This window comes from Stegodyphus dumicola, chromosome 7, assembly GCF_044657685.1.
Source record: "Stegodyphus dumicola isolate Sdum_Otavi_A_Nest chromosome 7, ASM4465768v1".
NCBI classification, from domain to species: Eukaryota; Metazoa; Arthropoda; class Arachnida; order Araneae; family Eresidae; genus Stegodyphus; species Stegodyphus dumicola.
The window spans coordinates 191,458,676-191,481,854 of record NC_140774.1 but is presented as its reverse complement, the minus strand read 5'-3'; the positions used below and the strand labels follow the sequence as shown (position 1 = coordinate 191,481,854).

Genomic DNA, 23,179 nt, shown 5'->3' with positions numbered 1-23,179 from the left:
CAAATCAATCACGAATTTTAGGCGGCTATTGCTCTACTTCGCGCCACTTCAGCACATTCGGTAATTTCCACGACGAATAATGAGGGAATAAATATTCGATGAGGTTAGGGAAAGAATAACAGCTAGCGAGAAGGTGGAAACGAATGTGATTGGCCATGCAACTTCTTCAGAAACTCGACAACTTAATAGGAACGTTTCTCTCGGTATTTCCTTTCGTTGTTATACAGGAATTTCGAGAGCGTTCGATATTAGCTTTATTTCCTAAAGTACTAATCCCAGACATGCACTTATAATTTATAAAATCTCTTGAAGGTGTTTCATAAATACCGTGAAAAAAAAAAAGGTTTTATAAAAAGTAAAATTCTGATGCCTTTTTTTTTCCCGCTCGTGGACAATTCAAATTACGATAAAGGAAAGGAAAAGCGTTTGCTACAAATTAAGAAATTCGCTAAGTGAATTATTTTTGGAGCAAACTGAAAAAAAATTCGCAAAGAGAAATTTTAAAATTTTCACCATAAATTTCTCACCAAAAATGAGAAAATTTAATACTACACATAATTTGAGTAGTAGCATAAGAAATATGGAAGAGTGTGTGTGTGTGTGTGATTATGGCAAAGCCTCGAGGGCTATCTGCCTAAGGGGAGGGGTGCCTTCGTGGAGGACTTTCTAAGGGAAACTGGCTCGTATATACGTTACACATGAGGAAAACCACGAAAACGCCCATGCAGTCAGCCCGTTCGCGGGATTCGAACCTCAAACCGAACTACCAGTGTTCAGCGACTTTACCGCTCGGCCGCTGGTGGGCAGAAATATGGAAGAAAACTGGTATGTTTTTTCAGAAAATGTCCAATTTTGTGTCAAAATACCTATCGTAGAACGAAGCTATATATAAATCTAATATATATCCTCAGTCGCGCTTTCGAGACATGGAAAACGCAATTTGAATTTCGTCAATCGGCCCAGTAGAATGGAAGATATAGAACTTTCCCCCTCCTCCCCCGCAGTGTACGTATGTATGTGTTGAATTTGATATCTATATTTGATACATAACTCCAAAACGATTAGCGGTAAAAAGTTAAAATTTTGTATATGGGACTGCTATAACATCTAGTTGTGTATCTCTCTTTTCTATCGCAATTGGTTGTATAAAAGCATATATATATTGTTACGTTATATCCTTCCTTCATGTTCGTACGGGGTTCGTAGATTTGGAATGAATAACGACGACACTTGATGAAATATCGAAACACACTTTATTGGCCAGTATTGTCAAGACAGCTCCAAAACACGTTTTCCAGTCGTCGAGGAACACGCTGGAACAATCAGCGACACAGCCTTCAAGTTATCAGGCAATAACGGTGGAGACAGCTTATTGCAAAGCACCAGAGTACAGCTCCTGACTCTGCTTGGTCGTTCTCGGAACTCCACGTACTCTCGAGACTCTCCACGCTACAACTCGCGATGCACTCGACGACACACGAGCACAGCTCCCGACTCTTCGGTTCAGTCGTTCCCGGAGCTCATCACGCTCTCTCGACGATGCACTAGCCGCGATACACTAAGAGACTCCTTCGGTGCACTCAACGAACCACTCGGCACTCGTTGCTCGGCTGTCAACTCGATCGACTCCACACGGCTCGCTAGACGAGGCACAGTAACTGACTGCGGACCAGCAGGGTTTATATAAATTTCGGCTTGTGTTCGAGAACATTCTGGGCTAAACCGGTAAAAACTCGTTTCAGAAGGTTCTCCATCCGTCCATGGTATATCGCCAATTTTATCGCCAAATGGGCGATTCTCTCCAAATATGGCAACCCTGCCTTCCCATGCCATTTTATGGCAACCCTAAAACAGCTTTGCGGGGAAGCCATCTTACCACGCCTGTACATTTCGTAGCAATGTATATATATATATAAACCTACCCTCGTTACTGGGCTGAAAAAAACCTTACTTGGTCATTATTTTTACAATCATTGGTCGTAATCATATACACGTGTTTTAAATGGCGAAAGAAAGAAATGTTTTTGAGTGACCTCTCACCAAACTCAAAATCTATGTATTCGATTATTTGCTATGTACTTTACTAACATAGGGACTTAAAAATCACCGTAAAATACATATTCTACTATTTATCTAACGCATTAAGTAAGAGCTGAATCCGAAATGGCCACATTTATCGCTTCACTAGAGTTGGAAAAAGAACTTTGATTTACTAGCCGTCATTTGCCATCTAATAAAAGACAAAACAACGAAACAAAGGCGCTAAGACTAAAGAAACACAGCACTTTGTTTCCCTTAACAGTTCCGCTTAACCCTTCTACCCTCAGGTCAAAAGTTAAGCTCAAACGTAAATCAATCTAGGCAGAGTATTTTATTATTCGAAGACGTTCGAAGCGGACGGTTACCGCTAATGCAATTTTGAGCTAGTTAAATCCGTTGAAAGTAGGGCCGCTTTATTTTCCTTTATGTTCCTCTTTAACTGGGATAAACTTTATAGAAGACTCGCTACTTAAATTGCTTCTTCAGAAAGAGGAAGTCAGACCTCACATATGCAGGACAACTTAAATGGGACTTTTACATCACCTCCCGGAAAGAGAGTTTAAAGTTTTTGGTTCCAATCGTTTTGGTAGATTTCAGGATACTTTATTGCAGAAGTGAGCTTAAATCTTGAAATACGCAAAGGAGTTTTCTTTGGTGTACGTTCCTACAAATGATTCACTAATGTTGCAAATAACTGACAAAATATTCGTATTAATTAGTCACTCAATTCTCAGCCGCCTAACCGGTATAATTAGTGGTTAACGTCGCTGACTGCCGTGTCGAAGGGCCAGGGTTCGAATCCTGGAGAATGCTTGGGTGTTTGTAATCGTATAGTGCCCGTGCCGCATGGGGGCACTCTAAATATGCGGCGAAGCGAAAGTCCTCTCGAGAGGTTAGTGGTCGGGGGGAAGAGGAGTGGGAGACCCTTGAACCCGTCTCCTCCGGGATGCTGTCCATCAAAACTGGGAGGGCGGAACTCAGCTATATGTCACCTGCGAACCTTGACCTCTCGAATACTCGCCGAGTGTGCTACCGTTACACCACGAAGACATGCAGAAAGGAAGGAGCAAATACCTCATATATTAACTGCAGTGTTCACCTTTCCTTTTACTATCGCCACTGTATTGTGTCATGTAGTCCGTATTCTTCTTATGTCATACAGGTCGTACGAATTGCCCAATATATCTGTACCTCTAACATAACATCACTACTGCGAATGCAGTCCGGTCGCATAACAATCTGTATATGTTATATTATCTATATCTTGTTTCCTCTGAATGTAATTACTCCTATGTAAATCGTTTCATGCCTTAATTGTAACACTACAGAAATACGTACACTGCTGAAAAAAAAAAGGAATATTCTATATTCCTTTCTATAAAGTTCTATATCTCCCGTTCTACTGGGCCGATTGACAAAATTCAAATTGCGTTTTTCATGTCTCGAAAGCGTCACTTAGGATATGTATTAGATTTATATATGGCATTGTTCTAACATAAGTATTTTGACACAAAATCGGACTTTTTTAAATAACATATCAATTGTTTCCATATTTCAATGCTACGACACAAATTATGCTTAGATATTAAATTTTGTAAAATTTGGTGCGAAATTTTCGGAGAAATTCAAAGTTTATCTTGGTGCAATTTTTTCAGTTTCCGCCAAGAATAATTCACTTGGCGAACTTCTTAATATATGGCAACCTATTTTCCTTTCCCTTCCATTATACCGGAGTAGGAAAAAAGGCACCTCGTTCCTATAATAATAATACAGGGAAGACTTAATCCCCCTAGTCCCACTGGACCATATGACCATAAAGGGTCGACCCCCTCAAGACCACAAAAGGAAAGAAGAGAGAAAAAGAAGCTAATTAACGAAAAATAATTGGAGATTAATTAACGAACTAAAAATAAGGAAGAGACATACAAACAAAGAAGCACAACACCAAACATTCAAAATCCAAAAACAATTAAAAACCCCACGGGCAAACAGAGTGGCGGAAACTCTCAAGAAATATTCATTCACGTGAATTTTCGGAACAGGCACATGCGGTCCAAAGCCATCGAGGAATTCCCGATTTAAATAACCTGCAGAAGGTCAAACCGAATTCCCTACAATATTACTTTAATAGCATATTATTTGTATATTCATAATTCTATTTAAACTTTTAATTTATTTTAAAAATTTACTTTAATAGTCCTACCACTATCTGAATTCAAATGTATTAATTATCTTTAATAATCATAGAAAAGAAGCTCCAGGACTGCCAATAACCAAAACTGGAAAATTTAAGATTGCCATGCATCACATTAAAACTTTAGTAATTACTCCATTAAGAACAGAATATAAGAAAAATTTTAAAACTTCAAAATTTCAGAACATTTTAAAATCAAAAACTACAATTAAAAATTTAAGAAAAATATAAAAATTCCATAAAATTTTAAAATTAAAATCCTAAAACTCAAAACCATCATTAATTTCGATAATTTAAATCTGGTAATCCATCAGGATTCTCAACATTTGCAAAGCCATATCTATATAACAATTAACTGTATTTCCTCGAAATACCGCATGTACAAAACATCCACAATGCATTAAATAAAACAGTACACAGAAAAATTTCAAAATTATCGTAGTAAACCTATAAATACCCATAACTGAGAATATAATACATATAATCAAATTATAAATATACACAATAATAAACAAATATTCCAAATTCAACTCTATTAGAATTAATCAAATCCATTGCACACTTAGAATATGTTTTTAAGATTTCCAATTTCCATGACTTCCAAACATTTCTTTCTCAAATTTTCCAATAAGGAACAATGATTCAAGAAGTGATCTGCGTTACCAACTTGATGGCAATGACCACACAAGTCTGAATTTTGTAAATTAAATCTCGAGAGGTACGCGGGAAATCTTCCATACCCAGTTAAAAACTGGTTTAAATCAATATTACTAATTGGTCGCATACCATTTTGAATTTTAATAGACTTTAAAAGACTCACGCACCTCTCTGATCCATTCCATCTAGTATTCCAAATATCATTATAAAAATTTTAGTTTCTAATTGCATAACTTCTCGAACCAGAAATTTCAATTTATATTCACAATCATCATTAGTGGTCGCTTCTTTAGCCAGCACGTCGGCCCTTTCATTTCCAACAAAGCCAACATGGGCTTTTATCCAATGCAAATGAATGCACATATTCTGAATCAAAAATTTCAATAGACATTTAATATCAAATGATGACTAATTATGACTATTATGACCTCGTTCCTATGTTTTTACATTATGCATGAGGGGGAAAAAGTCACACTGTTCTAACTTTCGAATAATTTTAGCAAAGCGTCTAAGCCACATTTGCTATTTTATTGCTTTCAACAAATATGCTAAATTTCAAAACGCGCCAATATATACATTCACGTATATTCGGAAATTTTGAATAAAAAATTGTAATTTTTTGCAGGTATGCTTAGAAATACGTCTACTTTAATATGATGGTTAAAATTTTATAGATTATAATTCAATTTTTAAAAAAATACAAAAATTATTTAAAAATACAAATTTTAAAAATAAATCATAAAAAATGCAGGGAATTTACTCGGAAAAAACTTGAATTTCAAAATGTGAAAGGAAGAATCAAATAAGCTTAATAAAAAAGAGAGATTAAATCAATATATACCAAACTCAATGAACACTGAGGAGCTAAAATTCTGAGAGCTAATTTTTTAAAAACTACTCGTGCGATTTTTACAAAACTCGGTAGTTTGGCATAATTTGAGTCGTAAAGTGAAAATGTGGAAAAACATTGATATGTTATTTCAGAAAAAGTCCGCTTTTGTCTCAAAATACCTATATTAGAACAATTTAAATTTAGGCAAATTTAAATTCTTAACAAATACGTATAAAAGTAAAAAAGTAAAAAAGCAAATTTATTAATTTCCTTCAAGCAGACATACATCTCTTAATTGGCTCAGTTACTTAACTCCCTAAATAATTGATATTACTACCTTTAGGATTTTTAATTTAATTTAATTTAATTAATATTAATATTTACAAAAAAATTTTTACTATAACAAAGATAGCAGCTTGACACTCAACTTTACCTACATAAGCGCCATCTATATAATTTGAAGAACACACTTACTTCTCTTTCACAACACTTTTGCAGACCCCCAACACTCATATAGTAGGTAAGTTAGAATTAAAACTTACTATTTACTTGCTTTAAGTATTTTTTTTTTAAATTTTTTGTGTAGTATCTAAGCATTTTCTAAATATGAAATTATATTTTTAAATATATATATATTTTTTAAAAAATTGTGAATTAGTTCTTTTTGTTTCTTTTTGTTTTTTATTTCTTATTGGTTTATATGGATTATGTATAGTTCTTTTATAGTTTCTTTTTATTGATATGCATATTCGTGTAGGGGAAGTTTCTGTAGACAAGGATTTTTAAAATACATTGGTTTCTAGATTTTTTTATTATTTTATAAAAAATTAATTTTTAAAAAATTTAATTTTTTAAGAAAAAGTTTAATTCTTGACTTTACTTGCTTGTTTCTCAAAAGACTTAATTAGTATTTTCCTTTTTGAACTTTAATTCTTAAACGTTAATACTTAAATGTTAATTTCTAAGGGTACCACTTTATTGGAATTACTTTTGGTTTTGACTTTTACCCTTGCCTGCATGAATGACGAAACACGAATTGAATGATTGGAGAGTTAGGTTTGGAGGCAACTTCCCCTTGATAAGTCTGTCTCCTGCCTACTCTACGATCATTCACATATGCATTTTTTAAAAAAAATTGTTTAATTTAATTTTAATTTATTAAATTAGTAGATTTATTTCTTGGATAGATTTTGCACTTGATTCGCTTATGCTTCTGAATTTAAATGATATTGTAGATTAATTCGAGAATTAAATCTTTTACATGTTTGCATATTTTTAAATTATTTTAAATTATTTTGGATTTTTTCCTTTTTTTAGAATTTAAATTTGCTTTTTTACTTTTATACGTATTTGTTAAGAATTTAATTTAAATTTCATTTCTTACAGCAATGGCGCAAAGAATATATAATTAAATATGTATTTAAATTTAATTTTTTTAATTAAACTCAATTTATTCTTATGAAACAATATATTAGAACAACGCTGTATATAAATCTAATACATATCCTAAGTCGCGCTTTCGAGACATGAAAAATGCAAGCTGAATTTTGTCTATCGACTCAGTAGAACGGGAGATATAGAACCTTACAGAAAGGAATATAGAATTGACTTTTTTTTTTCCGCTGTGTACATTGTACTATGCTTTGTTTGTAATATTAGTTACATATGTTAATGCTGTTCTCTAAATAATGGTGGCCGTAGAGCTGTATCGAATAACCGCTATGGTAAAGGGACAGTTGAAATATTACTTATCTGTACTGTCAAAATATTAAGAAATGAAACAACAAAATTCAATATCATTCTTTACAGTTCTTTCAGCTTTTCTCTATGCGTCAGCATTCTTACAGTACAAGACAGCATTTAATATTGCTACGGATTTGTTATTTAAATAGCTAATGTTAGTAGAATTATAAATTGAATTGTTTTATTCCCCGTGAAATGCAGCGCGTGACGAATATTAAAAGAAAGCAAAGCCGGAAAATTCAAAATACAAGAGCGCGTGCATTTAACATTTAATAAAAAAATACCTCTTTTAATTTACATTTAATTAGAATAAATGTTAATTGACTAGCTGTAACCGTAATTCTACTCTTTTTCTCTTTCGAGAAATTGCTAGAATTATCTCGCGCGGCCGACTAAAAAAGCTATAAAAGCCAGAGAGAGAGCATCTCAGCTCAGTTGTTTTAGTAGTTGTTTAGAAAGCTGCTGTTATTTACTGTAGCGAATTCGCGGCAAGATCCGATTAGCTTTCACTACGTTCCTCTGTTTTGAATTAAGTTCTGTTGAAAGGTTTTAGTAGTTTAACCCTTCCCGGCACGCTACCTTTTAAAGTTGGAGTTCTGATAAAAAAATGTAAGGCAGTCTAATTAGGCCTAGAGGAGTACACAAGTGAAATTTTGTGAAGATAGCACTTATCGTTTTAATTCTGTGGGTGTGCCCAAAGTGAACACACTGATTGAATAGAGCTTCGAAAAGAATGCTGAAACGAGCATTGTTGTCGATGAACTGACCGATGAGATGCGGAGAAACATAGAATACAGACATTCAGTTGTCCTAGATAATCGGCGAGCCCGGTCTGGGCACACCTAGGGTTCGCCGTTTGATTTTAGGCAAGATTTCAAGGTAAAAATAATCTGGAAGGTTTCGTTCAAAAATGAGCATCTTAAAAAACTAAACATGGTTAAAATATATGGACCGGTTTGTGTTGAGCTGCCATCTACTCTAAATAAAGAAGGTTCAGAGTAACCTATAGTAACCTATGAATCCTTTTTCATTCAATTTTTCTGTGCGTACAGAAGGAAATTTTTAGGTGTTTCCAGACCGGACACAGTGGGCCGCAAAGGGTTAAAAGATAACTACTGTGAGATATTGGAATAGTATACGAATATCTCTAAGGAAATTTAAGCATTTTCTGTTGTGATAAGAATACATTTTATTCACTTATCATCGAACTTGGGAATTCAATTTATTACGAACCCGTGCGCACGCAACAATATCAACTCTGTTGTATGTCATAGATTTAGAGCAAACTTTTCAGTCTAATTTTTTCAAGTAATTTATCACCGATTACTTCCCTTCGATAACTTAATATTAAAGCAAAATTTTAAGAAAATGTTGTGAACTGGCATATAAACAGAATTTTGTAATGGAAAATTAATACAATTTTTTTTTCTCTTTCAGCTGGTGGCCATTTTCTACGCCGCTATCATCTTGATTGTGGTCGGTAGCAACTGTCACCGCTTTCGCAAAAGTTATTCTTCAAGCGAGCGAGGCACTGGACGAACAACCAAACATCTTCTGGCAGTTGCTGACCCGAAACTCAACATATTCCACATCATTCTAAAGCGCCACAAACCTCCAAGTAGCAGAAATCCCGATATAGCAGTTGTCTGACAGCGGAAATAAAAATGTTCTTCCTTCTCCTGGTGTACGTGGTAATTCATGAATATGAGCTCAAATTCAGTTTATGCCACCAACGTCGAGCCGGTAATGCTTCGGCCGCGACCTGCTCTCATATATTATACATCATTGAGAAGATAAGATATATATTTTATGGTGAACATGTGATCTCAAAGTTTAGAATCACGTACTGGAATAAGATAGTGGGGTAGCCTGGATAAAAGTACATCAACTGGCTGGCATCAATGTTATTCATCCTATGGTAATGAAAGTTCAATAAAGGATAGTTCCCGAGCATGTTCAGATGAATGTTTCTCATACATTTTTATGAATCCAGCGACTCGTACGTGATTAGAATATTTATTGTCATGTATATCGTATTTTGAATTTCTAAAACGCTTCTGGAAAATTTTCTTTTAATGGTCTCATTTTTTTAGCTAGTTAATAGGACATATCACAAATCACTCTTAAATAAATTTTTGAAACTCTAACAGAGTGTTCTACAATAGACAGTTTTACGAAAATTGACCAATATACTAAATTTTTATTTATGTAATGTTAAATGACTCTTGTCCGTTTGCTGCATAAAATTTTCTTACTGAAGAAGGATTCTGAGAGATCTTATGTTTACTTGAATTGCATAAAAAGTATATTACTTCATATACAATGTTAAAATTAGTTTTTCCTATTTTCTAATAAATCGGTTAAATTCAACAATTCTCTTTCAGTTCATTAATATAATAATTAAATACAAATTGAGGGTAAAAGTTTATAATTGGGTACCCCTTGTTTTTGGCGATTCTTTTTTGATGCCAAGTTTGGCGCCAGGAAGGCACAATTTCAAAATAACCGCTACACAAAACCAAAATAAAAAATCAAAGAAATGCAAAAACTCTGTGTGCATGTACACATCGATCTGTTTTCACTTAAAAAAAAACATCTCAGAATTGCACAAATAGGCACTGCGCACTGCCTTAAATTTGTACATGCACACATCAATCTATTTTCATAAAAAAAAAATCAAGAAGCTAAAACAATGTTAAAACTATCATAGTAACCAGAAATGAAGTTTCATCGCCAAAATTTTTTTTTAATTTATCGCTAATCGAAGGGGCACCCAATTCTACACTAGAGCCAAATTGAGTTTTTTAAAAATTTAATTGAAAAAGTATTAATTTAATTGATAAAAGTTAATTTGCTAATTTTTTTAATTGATAACATTGCTACATGGTAATGTCATAGACACTCCTTTCAAAAGTTTTGAAATTCAATGAACACTGAGTTTTTATGTAAAGGTTGTTTAAAAATCAACTCCTTAATTAATTAAAGATTGCTTAATAATTAAACAACATTTTTCACCAGCGTTATATTTTCTTTCAAAGGGCAAATAATTATGTTGCTTACAGAGTATTTACGACGACACTCAGAATAAATATTATATGGATAAAAATACGGAATTTATAGATAAAAAATAAATCAATAAATCTGAAAGTTTTCAGATTTTTATATTACGCCCAAAGGGGAGTTTTTTTTTTTTTTTTTTTTTAAAGATTCGTGTGATAGCTTTATTTATTAAATATCATGTTATTCGAACTTAAACCATAAAATTCAATTCAACAGTAATATCACACAATAATATTAAAAAGGCATATCTTTAGAATATCCGATACACAGTCTCGCGCGCTGGAGATAATTTTTTTTTTTTTTTTCCGTACATTGTTCCCACTGCTCGCTTTAACATCGCCGAGTTTCTTAATCAAAAATTCGTTAAAGTTTTACAAAATATATAATAGATAATAAAACAAATTCCAAATTTGGGTTTGCAGATGCCCATATTCGAGTGAAGGACTACGTTATTCAAAATTGGACGGCTCTAGGTATCGTCGTTCTTTTACAGTGCGAAAAACATACATGCATTCATGCCGTTTCTTTATTATTTAATTTCTTTAAATATAATAAATAATTTAAATATAATGCAGAGCTATAATATCTGGTGGCAACAATCTGAAGCGTAAACCGTCGTTTATAGTGAACCAAAGCAAAATGCCAAAACGAAATTGATAGTCATTCTAGGCAAATTGCCGCTTTGGCCTAAAAAGCAGTCTCATTACCTGCAATACAAGTTTTACTTTTCAAAAAAAGGATCGCTATGCGAGACTAATAAGTAAAAAGCAAAATCGGTCCGTTTCCAGTGTTCCTTGAAAAACAAACCCCTAAATCCCAAACAAAACAAATAAATAGGAAGAAGTATAATAATTCATTGAAATAATTATACATCGAAAAGTATTATTTATTGAAATAACACTTTCCTATTAATATGTTCTCAAAAAAAAGAAACCTTAAATGCTCATTGTTTTTCAAAAAATGCTCACTATAGAGGCTGTTCACACATTTTTTAAACGATGTATATTGTATTCACAAAACTAAATTACATAAAATTCTTGTGTTTTAAATGTTCTATTTGACATCCCTTATTCTGAACTACCTTTGGACACCGCAATTTCCAGGATAATAATGCCTTTTGAAGTGGCAGAAGAGGTATTCTATCCGATTCCTCCCGAACAGCTTTCCAGAGTCCAGAGCCTTGATATCAGATTTTGTTCCATTTCATTTAGGAAATTTACAGTGGATTTTGATGTGTGACTGCTAGCTTTGTCCTGATGGAGTCTCACAGATGAATGGCACTGTGGGTAAATCGATGATATTTTATTCAGAAAAATTGGCGATAAAATATGTTCCTGATAGTATTTGGAGTTAATCTTGACATTTTTTTTTTTGCACTCTCTTTATTTTTAACTTGCCATTATAAGAAAAACCAGCAACAATCATGAATCCCTTAGAAAAACGATTCTTTCGATTCTTTGAGCCATGTACTTAAATTTTTTTCTCCCATTTTATGATAATAAATGGCTCTTTAGTTCGTTACAATCATTTAAATACACCCATGCTTCATCTATTGTGACAATTGTTTTCCATTTTTCTTTGGAACCACTGCTTTGTTAAATTCGCCATTTTGAATAAAAACAAAACTTTCAAGCCACAGACGATAATTTTTGACTTTTAGAAACATAGTTCAATTGCAATTACTTCTTTTGCAGCAAACGAATTTTTATTACCGCTTACCAAAATCGTCTAAAAATGTGCAAACAGCCTCTTTAATATCGAAAATACTAAATTTGAAATTCAATCTGGTATAATTTTTTAGGGATAATAATAGTTTTTGTAACCTTATGCTCATATTTATTTGCTGTTAGTATTTTATGCGAATTTTAATAAGCAGTTTTTTAAAAACAATTTTCTTTCATGTTGTCTAATATGTAGTTTTTGTGGAACTGTTGTGCAAATGTGAAATATTTGAATATGGTGCTTTGTCTGTTAATACATATATGAATGAAATGGCAATTAAAGGTTGCTGAACATTTAGAGATACAAGGCTAATGTATCACCGCTTTTTTCCCTCTGCTACTTGCTCCGAATCTTATATGTTTTGTTACCACAGTCAGTCTCATAAGATTGAAATTCACTACTTTTAGATGCCCTTCCTATCTTCGTGGAAACCATATTCTTGTAATTTTATTGAGGTGCAATAAATATTTTGAAAAATTCATTACTTGTTATGAAGTAAAATTTTTTTCCCTTAAGATTCACATGAACCTAATTTCAGTTTTACACCAGTAATCTGCATATTCCATATTTGAGTGTAAAATTAATTAACAAGTTATATTACAAGCAATGATTGATTTGCAATAAATATTTTGAAAAATTCATTACTTGTAATGGAGCAAAGATTATTTTCTTAAGATTCACATAAAGCCTAATTTCAGCCTTACATTAGTAATTTGCATATTCCTTTTTTAAGAGCAAAATTAATTAACAAATTATATTACAAGGAATCATTGAATTGCAGTAAATATTTTGAAAAATTCACTACTTGTTATAAAATAAAGATTTTTTTCTTAAGATTCAGATAAAAACCTAACTTCAGCTTTACACCTAATTTTAATTTAAAACCTAATTTTAGCTTAATCTGCATATTCCAGTTTAAGCTTAAAATTAATTAACAAGTTATATTACGAGAAATGATTGTATTAACAAGTTATATTACAAGCAATGATTATATTAACAAGTTATATTACAAGTTCAATAAATATTTTGAAAAATTCACTACTTGTTATAGAGTAAAGGTTTTCTTAAGATTCACATAAAACCTAATTTCAGCTTTACACCAGTAATCTTCATAATCCATTTTCAAGTGTAAAATAAATTAATAAGTTATACTACAAGCAATGATTGAATTGCAATAAATATTTTGAAAAATTCATTACCTATAATGGAGTAAAGATTTTTTTCTTAAGATTTAATTTCTTAATTTCAGCTTTACACCAGTAATCTGCAGTTTTCACTTTTAACTTTCAAATCTTTTTATTAAATCAGAACCTTGAACATAAAATGCAAGTTTCATGCTTAATAAAGTCAGCCAAACACTTCTGACAAGATAACTTAAAAGTAACAGTCAAATTCAAATTAAAACAAATCTAGTGGTGGAAAACTGCCCAGTTTATCTGACGCAAAGCTGGCTCAAGCTTTTCACTGGCGTAACAACTTAAATGTATGACTTGTAATTACATACGAGAATCTGTATGTAATTACAAGTCGGCTTTGACTTGCAATTACATACACATTCTTACAAGTCGGCTTTGACTTGTAATTACATACAAGTAATTACATAAGATCGTAGTGATCTTCTCTGAGCTAGCAAAACCTAAAACCTCGTAACGTGGCTTCGAGAGGCAGAAACACGCTTTGCCTTGCAATATAAAAACTTTAGCTTAAATTCTCTGAAACTAAATTTACGTTTTGAGAGAAGACTCAAAAGAAGAAAGTGATATTTAAATCATAATAACTGTTACAATCACAAAATGAAGAACACACAACGTGGAAAAAAGAAGCAAACATTAAGCCTGTTTGAGACTCCTATAATTTAGGTTAAAAAAACACGCCGAATAACGATTATTTTAGAAGTCAAACAACAGAAATCAACGCTATATCTGCAAATTTTCCAGGACTAGTTTCGGTGTTTTAACTACCGAACAATCTTCTTCAGCTGCCAAAGTGAAAAAAAAATAACAGGCTTCCTTTTTGCTTCATAATAACTTGTGCGATTAATATAGTGTAAATTTGCAAATTAATATCCTGTTACTGTCCGGAAACTGTACCAGTAACATAAACTTTAAACTGGTTCATATTTTATTAATAAATGGCTAACGATTCACGAAACGTTCTGCGAAATAGTTTTAGGATGGCATAAAATTAACATGAAAAATGAAATAATTGCCTTATATTCATTAAAAGTGTTTTTAAAATTTACTTTATAGCAATAATTTCAGAAATGTGCTAACAAATTCCAGGAAGAAAATTAGTACATATAAGTTTAGCAATTCATGTGGGAGAGTTATACCTATTTGCTTAATGGAGAGTTATATCGTTTAGTAGATTAACACAGGGGCGCTAATATGCCATCGTTCACTAACGCTTGCAGCAGGAACAACACTAAGCTATGCACGCCAGCCGGGTTCAGAATGGGGGGGGGTGATACAGTAAGCAGGGCGTCAGACATTTCAAAATGACTGCACACAAAGCGGTGATTCCAGTTCTTATCATTCTGTCAACGCCCTCTCCTATCAACTCTGTTCTGGAACACTCTCCTAGATCTCTGTTCCCCAATGTAGGAGAACACATGAACTAATCAATGAAATGAAAGGTAATAAAAGGGGAAAAGATGCATCAACAACCCCAGTTTAATTCAATTCACATCTGGACAGGGTGATTTCCCCACTTATTACTGCAAGAGAGATATCTCTTCCTCAAACAACTGTGTAAAAAAAAAAAAAAAAAAAAAAAAATGAATGAATGAATAAAAGAAATTCATTGCCACTGCCCTAATTAAAACATTTTTGTCTTCCACAGGGAAAATGTGATTATGAGTCAGTTGACAAAACTTCAATGTCTGTCACATTGTCCTTCCTGTTAGTTAATCCAGGATGGACCACTCTTCGTTCACCGTTTCACCTTTCATTCAGTGCATAATGACATTACTAAGCCATTGCTGATATAAACCTTGTTTACGAATACTGCACTTTTAATCTTCGAAACAGGTCTGAAGAAGGCTGATTATAATCGTTTTATAAGCTCTGACGTTTCGAAAATTCCCGATCTAGTCGTCTATCCTTCACAATTAGATATTTTCAAACTAATCATCAAATCTTTTACATAGCCCATTAAATATAAAAAATAAATGTTGATTTCCAAAGTTTCATAGCAGGTTTTATTTAGATAATTAGGGCATGATATAAGGTGGCATTTATATTTTCTACATATGCTCATATTTACTTTTTTACACTTTAGAAAGTTATATTTCATGTCATTCTGCAAATTATTAAAAAAAACTGAAATTTCGCTCAAGTAAATTTCTCAAGTTGTTTCTAATCTCACAAGAAACGCATTCATTAAGTTGTTGTAAGCGTCGGTTTTGATGACAAGTCAGTGCTTAATGGTAAGAAAGAATTCTTTTTATTAACATATTGACCCATCATCACAAGTGTCTTCGGCAAATATCAATAGCTGATTCAACTCATCTATCAGAGTGAAGTATCAATAGCTGATGTACTTATCTATCTTCACTGCTTTTGTCTAAGATGAACGTCGAGTAACTTAGTGAACTATGTGACCTATTGAACTAGTGACTAGTGAACTAGTATTCGAGAGAAGCTGCATTATCCTTTTATTCACTCACATAAGAATAACAGTCGGTTCCTTCTCGGGCTTACAGGAAGCCTCTACTCGAGCTTTAACTCAGAAACAGTAAGAAACTAAATTATAATTGACTAAAGTAGACTTAGCCGAAGCTAAAAACAATTATCTAACGTAGTTGGTGCTTAAATTAAACTAACCGACGAATATCAAAAGATAATACAGCCGAGCGTAGCAGCTTCAATAATGACTTAGCCCGAAGTCAAACACGCGCTACTCAGGATTCCTGGCACTCTCTATCGAAGTAAGTTGAACCTTCCTTAAATACTTCTTTTAACTCATTTGCACACATTGTAAAAACACATTCTGTAAGGAGCTGTATGTGGAAACAAAAATTGATACGAAATAGCTTTGCAATTAAAATAACGGTTATCAAATTTAAATATACCTAACAAGAGGATAGAAAGCTGACTCCCGTTACAGCACCTATAAATAATTTTCAATTAAAATTGTTTTATAGACTATTTCTATTAAAATGTAACAAAATAATTTTTCGCCGAAAATCAAACCTAAGATTTCTTTGCAGTCGCATGACTGGTAACTGTAACTGTATTCATACCACCGCCAGTGAACCAAATCACATTTAGGGACTGGCACAAAGTACCAGTTAGAGTCACACAAAGATGACTTAGACACTACTCCTCGGCCCGGGGTCCCACACCCCCAAGACACCAACAAATTTTAGGCTCCCTCTTTCCCACCGCTAAACACGGGCCAGTCAGAACCACCGTCCCAGCCGAACCGAGACCACGGTGGGGTGGGCTTGAGAACTTGGAGCGAAGACTGGCCGTTCATAATGGCTACCTTCCAGCACTATGCGGGATGCCCCTCTCCTTAGGCCTTACATAGAATACTACCAAAGATAGCAGTGACCGGACGCTGAATGGCCCAGGTGTTATTTGGCTACCAATACTCTGGTGGAGGGGACTAACACCTCCAGGCCCATGAAGAGTGAGTATAGGACCCACCTCATGGATCATCAGGAACCGCTAAGTTCATAAATTTTATACCCCTGTGGCCGAGACTGCCTAGGTACAGATCCTAGCCAGTACTCCACAGAGCGCTCTGCGTCGATCCCCTCCGGGAAGGAACATGACTGGTAACACCGTTGTGGTGTTGAAACTCCGCAGAAGATGTCTAGCATAAGTTCCTTGGCTAATTGGTTTTAGTTTGGTTTATTTGATTACGGCAAAGCACTCAATAACTATCTGCCTAAGGTGGGGGATGCCGTCGTGGAGGACTTTCTAAGGGCAGCTGGCTCGTAGACACGTTACGCATAGGGAAAGCCACGGGAACGTCGTTGCAGCCAGGCCGATCGCGGGATTCGAAACTCGAATCGAACTGTCATATTTGTTGTTGTGGCTTAACTCACATGTCTGACAGTAACATCCGCATGAGCTCACGAAATTCATCGCAGGAAGGAGTGCAAGACTGCCATCACCCTCAATTTTTATGCAGAGCACCAGCAGTGACGTATCCGATGGTCTCCCACCCTTCTTTTTCTACCAGCAACCTCTCGAGCGCATATTTAGAGTGCTCCCATGCTGCACAGACAGTATATGTGTACAAATATCTATGTCTTCTCAGGGAATCCAACGAACTCGGACCCTTCGGTCCGTCAGTTAGCATCGCTAACCACTACCCCTGTTGGGAGGCACAACCGGTGTTAAATGGGTTTAGCGCGCGGCACCTGGTGGGCCCGCTTTGTTAATAAGGTCTGGTTTTTTTAAACGTTCCTGTAGATATCTTTCGAAAGGAAAGCGTGTCGTGCTTGAGAACAACCACTGAAAGCATAGGAAACTGTGCGCGTTTTTCTGGAACAAACCCCGAAGAGCTACTACTATTCAGTATTCTTATCCATATTGTTACGAAATGTCTAGGCGCGGTAAGATAGCTTCCCCGCAAAGCAGGTTTAGGGTTGCCATCAAATGGCAAGGTTGCCATATTTGGCGAGAAATCGCCCATTTGGCGACAAAATTGGCGATATGCCATGGGCGGATAGAGAACCTTCTGGAACAAATTCTTACCGGTTTAGCCCATAATGTTCTCGAACACAAGCCGAAAGCTATATAAACCCTGCTGGTCCGCAGTCAGTTAGTGCCTTGTCTAAAGCGCGAGATAGTGCAGTGTCTCTCATCAAGTTAGTTCGTGCAGAGTCGATCGAGTTGACAGCCGGCCACCGAGTGCCGAGTGGGTCGTCGAGTGCATCGAAGAGTCTCTTATCGCGGTTAGTGCATCGTCGAGAGAGTGTGTTAAGCTCAAGGAACGATTGAACCGAAGAGTCGGGAACTGTGCTCTGTGTGTCGTCGAGTGCATTGCGAGTTGTAGCATGGAGAGTTGCGAGAGTACGTGGAGGTCCGAGAACGACCGAGCAGAGTCGGGAGCTGTACTCTGGTGCTTTTCAGTGAAGCTGTCTCCACCGTTATTGCCTGACAGTGTGAAGGCTGTGTCGCTGATTGTTCCAGCGTATTTATAGTAGATCTTCGACGACTGTAAAAGTGTTTTGGAGCTGTCCTGATTAATATTGGCTAAAAAAAGGGTGTTTCGATGCTTTATCAAGTGTCGTCGTTATTCACTGCAAATCTTCAAGAACCCGTGAAGAAAATTAAACGTAACAATATATAACTGTTGGATATCACCAGTATAAGATAGCAGGCATAATTTATATTCTTAATTGAATGGCCACTCTAGCAAGTTCATAACATTATAGTTCAGAGATAAAGAAATCTGAGAATTTGGCTTAAAAGTATATTAAATCAACAAGATCAAAAAAAATTTTTTTTTTTTAATTTTCTATGCTATTAGGAATTCTTAATCCGTTTTCATCAGTCTTCCTAGATTCAAATCTAAATGATATGTATATATGTGTCTTTCATTGATCAAATAATATTTTCATGGGGGGGATTTAAAAGCATTAGAGCACGTTATCTAAATTAATGAGCTGGAGTAAAAGATAAAAGTATAGGAAGAAAACATGTACCCGCATCTCGTATATGACCCACATGTCTGCCAGAAAAGAGGAAGATTCGAAAATGACGGAATTAATACTTTTAAGTTACAGCGATCATTTCAGCTACAATGAAAACACGAGACAACTTAATTTGTTTTGTGGATTATGTTCTGTAACCCGTCTTGCATTCCGGAATAAAACCAATAGTGTAATACTTGGATGTTTGGAATAAAAACTACAAATGAGACACACTCGAATACGATAACAGAATTTCAAATTTTAATTAACTTTCTTTTTATTTGGTAATAAGAAGTTATGATAGCTCCATCTTTTTTTCTAATTTAATGGTTAAAAATTTAATTTTCGAGTATTATCGTTCCGTAACACGAAGATATTCCATGGATCTGCAGTAAAAATGAATTTCATTCTGCATTATTTAATTTCTTCTGTTTCTTATGAGTTCTTTCATTATTGTGTACTGTTTTCATTTTGCTCTTTGTTACATAAAGATTTCTTTATTATTTGCTAAGTAGAATGAATGTATTAGGATTTGAGATCGTTGTTTTTCTGCTTTCACATTTTCTTAAATTAAAAATTATATGTGACTTTTATTAACTAAGCAATAAAATTCAAAATTTTAATCGACCGGTTAAGACCGGTAAGACTTATCAAAGACTTTTAGCCTTATTTAAAGAAGAGAAACCCTATTAAAGAGATTTTAAGCTACTGTATGAATAAGCAATATAAAAATTATCTTTTTTTCCGAAGTTGATTATATCTTTATATAAAGACGAAGACTAAAATACGTGACTTGATTCACTGCGTTTTCTTTTACATAACAAAAGTGAAATGCATTTTTTTTCCTTAAAGAAAGTTATAAAAATTCGAGTATGAGTCTCGGGTATTTCCACTAAAGTCCGAATATAATCAAGTTTGTTTACACTGTATTTCTTTATGATTCATTCATATCTAAGCATAACAACACAAGTAAAACAGATATTTAAAAATTTAATTTCTTTTCAATCATAAAAAAGGCTTTGAGCTTAATATATGGTCGATAATAGCAATTGTCGGTTTTTAACAATGATAGTTCATTGTTAGTTTATAAGGTATTTCTCCCACCTTCGTGGTGTGGTAGTCTGCACGCTGGGCGCGTATTCCAGAGATCCGTGGTTAGATTCTCGACGAAGACGTTGCTAATTTTTTCCTCTTGCCTGCTTCCAAAATACCTAATGTCTCTACAAGTTTTTAACAATGATGGTTTCAAATGTCAATTTTTAACAACGAGTTTTTCAAACAACAATGATAGTTTTTTTAAAACAATGATGTTTTCTTTAACAATGAGTTTTGTAAACAATGATGGTTTCAAAAGTCAATTTCTAACAATGATGGTTTAACAATGGTATTTTTTAAGCAATGATGGTTTCAAATGTCAATTTTTAACAATGATGGTTCATTGTTGACGATAGGTTAACTAACAGATAATGAATGTATTTGTCCTGTAATACGACATGTAATTTCAGTGTAATAGAGTGCCAAGGTGTTCCGACTAAAAGGTATATCCTATCACGTCAGTTGTTGCGTTATTTTCTTCCTTCACGTTCGTATGGGATTTGTAGATTTGGAGTGAATTACGACAATACTTGATGAAGTATCGAAACACACTTTTTAGCCAGTATTATCAGCACAGCTCCAAAGTCACGTTTTACAGTAGTGGAAGATCTACTATACACTCGCTGAAACAATCAGTGACACAGCCTTCAAGTTATCAGGATATAACGGTGGAGACAGCTTCACTGCAAAGCACGAGAGTACAGATCCCCACTCTGCTTGGTCATTCTCGGAACCCACGTACTCTCGAGACTCTCCATGCTACAACTCGACGATGCACTCGACGACACACAGAGCACAGCACTCAACTCTTTGGTTCAGCCGTTCCGGAGCTCAACACTCTCTCTCTCCCGACAATGCACTAACCGCGATACACTAAGAGACAATTCGATGCACTCGAGGACCCACTCGGCACTCGCTCTCCGGCTGTCAACTCGATCGGCGACTGACTACCTCGGGACTAACTATCTCGCACTCTGTGCGAGACACTCCCTGACTGCGGACCAGCAGCGTTTATATAGCTTTCGGCTTGTGTTCGAGAACATTCTGGGCTAAACCGGTAAGAATTCGTTCCAGAAGGTTCTCCATCCGTCTATGGCATATCGTCAATTTTTTCGCCAAATGGGTGATTTCTCGCCGAATGTGGCAACCTTGCCTTTCCTTGCCATTTTATGGCAAACCTAAACCTGCTTTGCGGGGAAGCCATCTTGCCGCGCCTGTACATTTCGTAGCAATGTATTTCTTATAATCTGTGTTTTAATATTGATTATAATTCTCATCATTGATAGCTATTAACTGAGATAAAAGAATCTGATATGTTTACCCCATGACTTCTTTATACGGAATATTAAATTGTGCGCATTTTTTCACTCATTTCATTTAAAACTTATTTCCTCGAATATCATTAAAGATATATTTCTCATTCAATTAATTCAGGTCTCACTTCGCGGCAAGGCAAAATTACATAAAAGCTCAAAATATCATCATTAAAATTTAAAGATATAGAAAAACATAAAATAACAGACACACTTTAAACAATTAAAAAAAAACAATTTTTACAATTAAACTACAGTTTCTAAACAGAAACAAACAATTCGCATAGCAGGCAAGAAGGCAGATTTTTCGTTACACAAAAGATTTCCTTTTGGTCCCACTCGGCAAAAAGACACTCAAGGTGCAGAAAGACTTAATTTACTATTCTGCTAAGTTTCAAATATAAAAACATGTGACTGCTATGGTAAAAAAAAATTAGGCTTAGCCGCACATAAAGAACTTTATATATATACTATTACTCCGCTCGGTGAGGTCAGTATTTTTATTCTTATATGATGTAAATTGTGCATTTATATTTATATATATATATACACTTATATATAAGTACTTTTGGTGCGGCTGATTGTAACCAAAACGGGAGGTGCTCAACTACATATTATAGCAGTCTTTATACAAAATTTTAACGTTCTGAGGCTACTCATTTTTGAGTTATGCGAGATACATACATATATACGTATGTACCTACAGACGCCACGAAAAAATCTCTTCTGAATCTATTTTAAATCAGTTTTATAACTCGTTTGGGGGAAAAAGAGTTCTGTCCTTACGTACAGATATCACGCCAAAACATTGTTAACCCCTGAATGAATAGAATTTCTAAAAGAGTGTTGAAATGAGCATTGCTGGGAAGCGAGTAAAAGAACAAGGAATTTTGCCTACGATTAAAAAACACTATATTCTGAATACCGTAGCAGATTTAGAATTACCTAGGGTGTGCCATGGAGAGGTCTGCTACTCTACTGTCTGTCTACGGGAAGAAGAGCTCACGCCACAGTGTCTGACGGGTGGCGGTCGCTATAGCAACAGGGTTAGTTCATTTCAAGTAGGGCCGAACCAAGGCGAAAGAAAGTCTATGTAAAGAAAAAAAGGCTCCATAGACGTAATGTAAGCCAGTTTGTCTTCTACGCCGCAAGAAAGAAGAGAGACAATTCGCCAAGGTATTTGGCGACGGAACATGTTGGCGAGAATTTCCCCCTTTGTGATGTACCTGGCCGAAATTTTCCACCTTCGCCACGTGTACAGGAAATTGAGGAATACGAGTTAAGATGAATCGTTCTTTGACTTTTCGCGATAATTTAAACTCAAATTTTCGTGCTTTTTTGCTTTACTAGTCGAATTTGTATTATCCATATCGCAGTTTGATGTCTGATTTTATATCTGTCAATATGTAGGGGGGAAAAATGGAGTCACTCAGCTTTAAACTCTTGATAAACGTGACCGTCGAACCTGTTCGAACTTCGACATCAGCTTCGACGCTTTTTGGCAACAGATATTTCACGCATGCGCAGTTGTGTCCCTTTTCGTTCAGAGGGAGCCACTCCTGCTGCTGCCAAGCTTTCCTTCTTAACAATACTGACCAAAGGTTGCTTTATTGTTATTTTGTTTTTGGCGATTGTTGGTCGAGAGGAAAAGAGTTATCATTCAAGACACCCTACGGAAAATGGGTCAAGGCTCTTTTCTACGGCAACAGACAGCTGCAGACTAACTGGCGAAAGCTTTTCTTATGATAGACCGTACACCCCCTAAAAAAGCTCTTCTTGGTAATATTATGATTAAATGCGTATGAATGAAAAAAAAAGTAACTTGGGTATATGATATTTACATTATTTATATTCAAATTTACACTTTCATT

At 34.8% G+C, this 23,179-nt stretch overlaps 1 protein-coding gene and 1 long non-coding RNA gene across 10 annotated transcripts in view; one reads left to right on the top strand and one right to left on the bottom strand.

The window, feature by feature from the left end:
• LOC146996596 (uncharacterized) overlaps nucleotides 1-12,729 on the top strand; it is a 315,837-nt gene extending 303,108 nt beyond the window's left edge. Inside the window, exon 3 of the mRNA XM_085821184.1 lies at nucleotides 8,904-12,729. Within this exon, the coding sequence (XP_085677310.1) occupies nucleotides 8,904-9,116 (213 nt within the window). The 3' untranslated portion in view covers nucleotides 9,117-12,729. The remainder of the gene's footprint in view (nucleotides 1-8,903) is intronic.
• LOC146996594 (uncharacterized) overlaps nucleotides 1-23,179 on the bottom strand; it is a 269,877-nt gene that overhangs the window by 142,659 nt on the left and 104,039 nt on the right. The window lies entirely within an intron of this gene.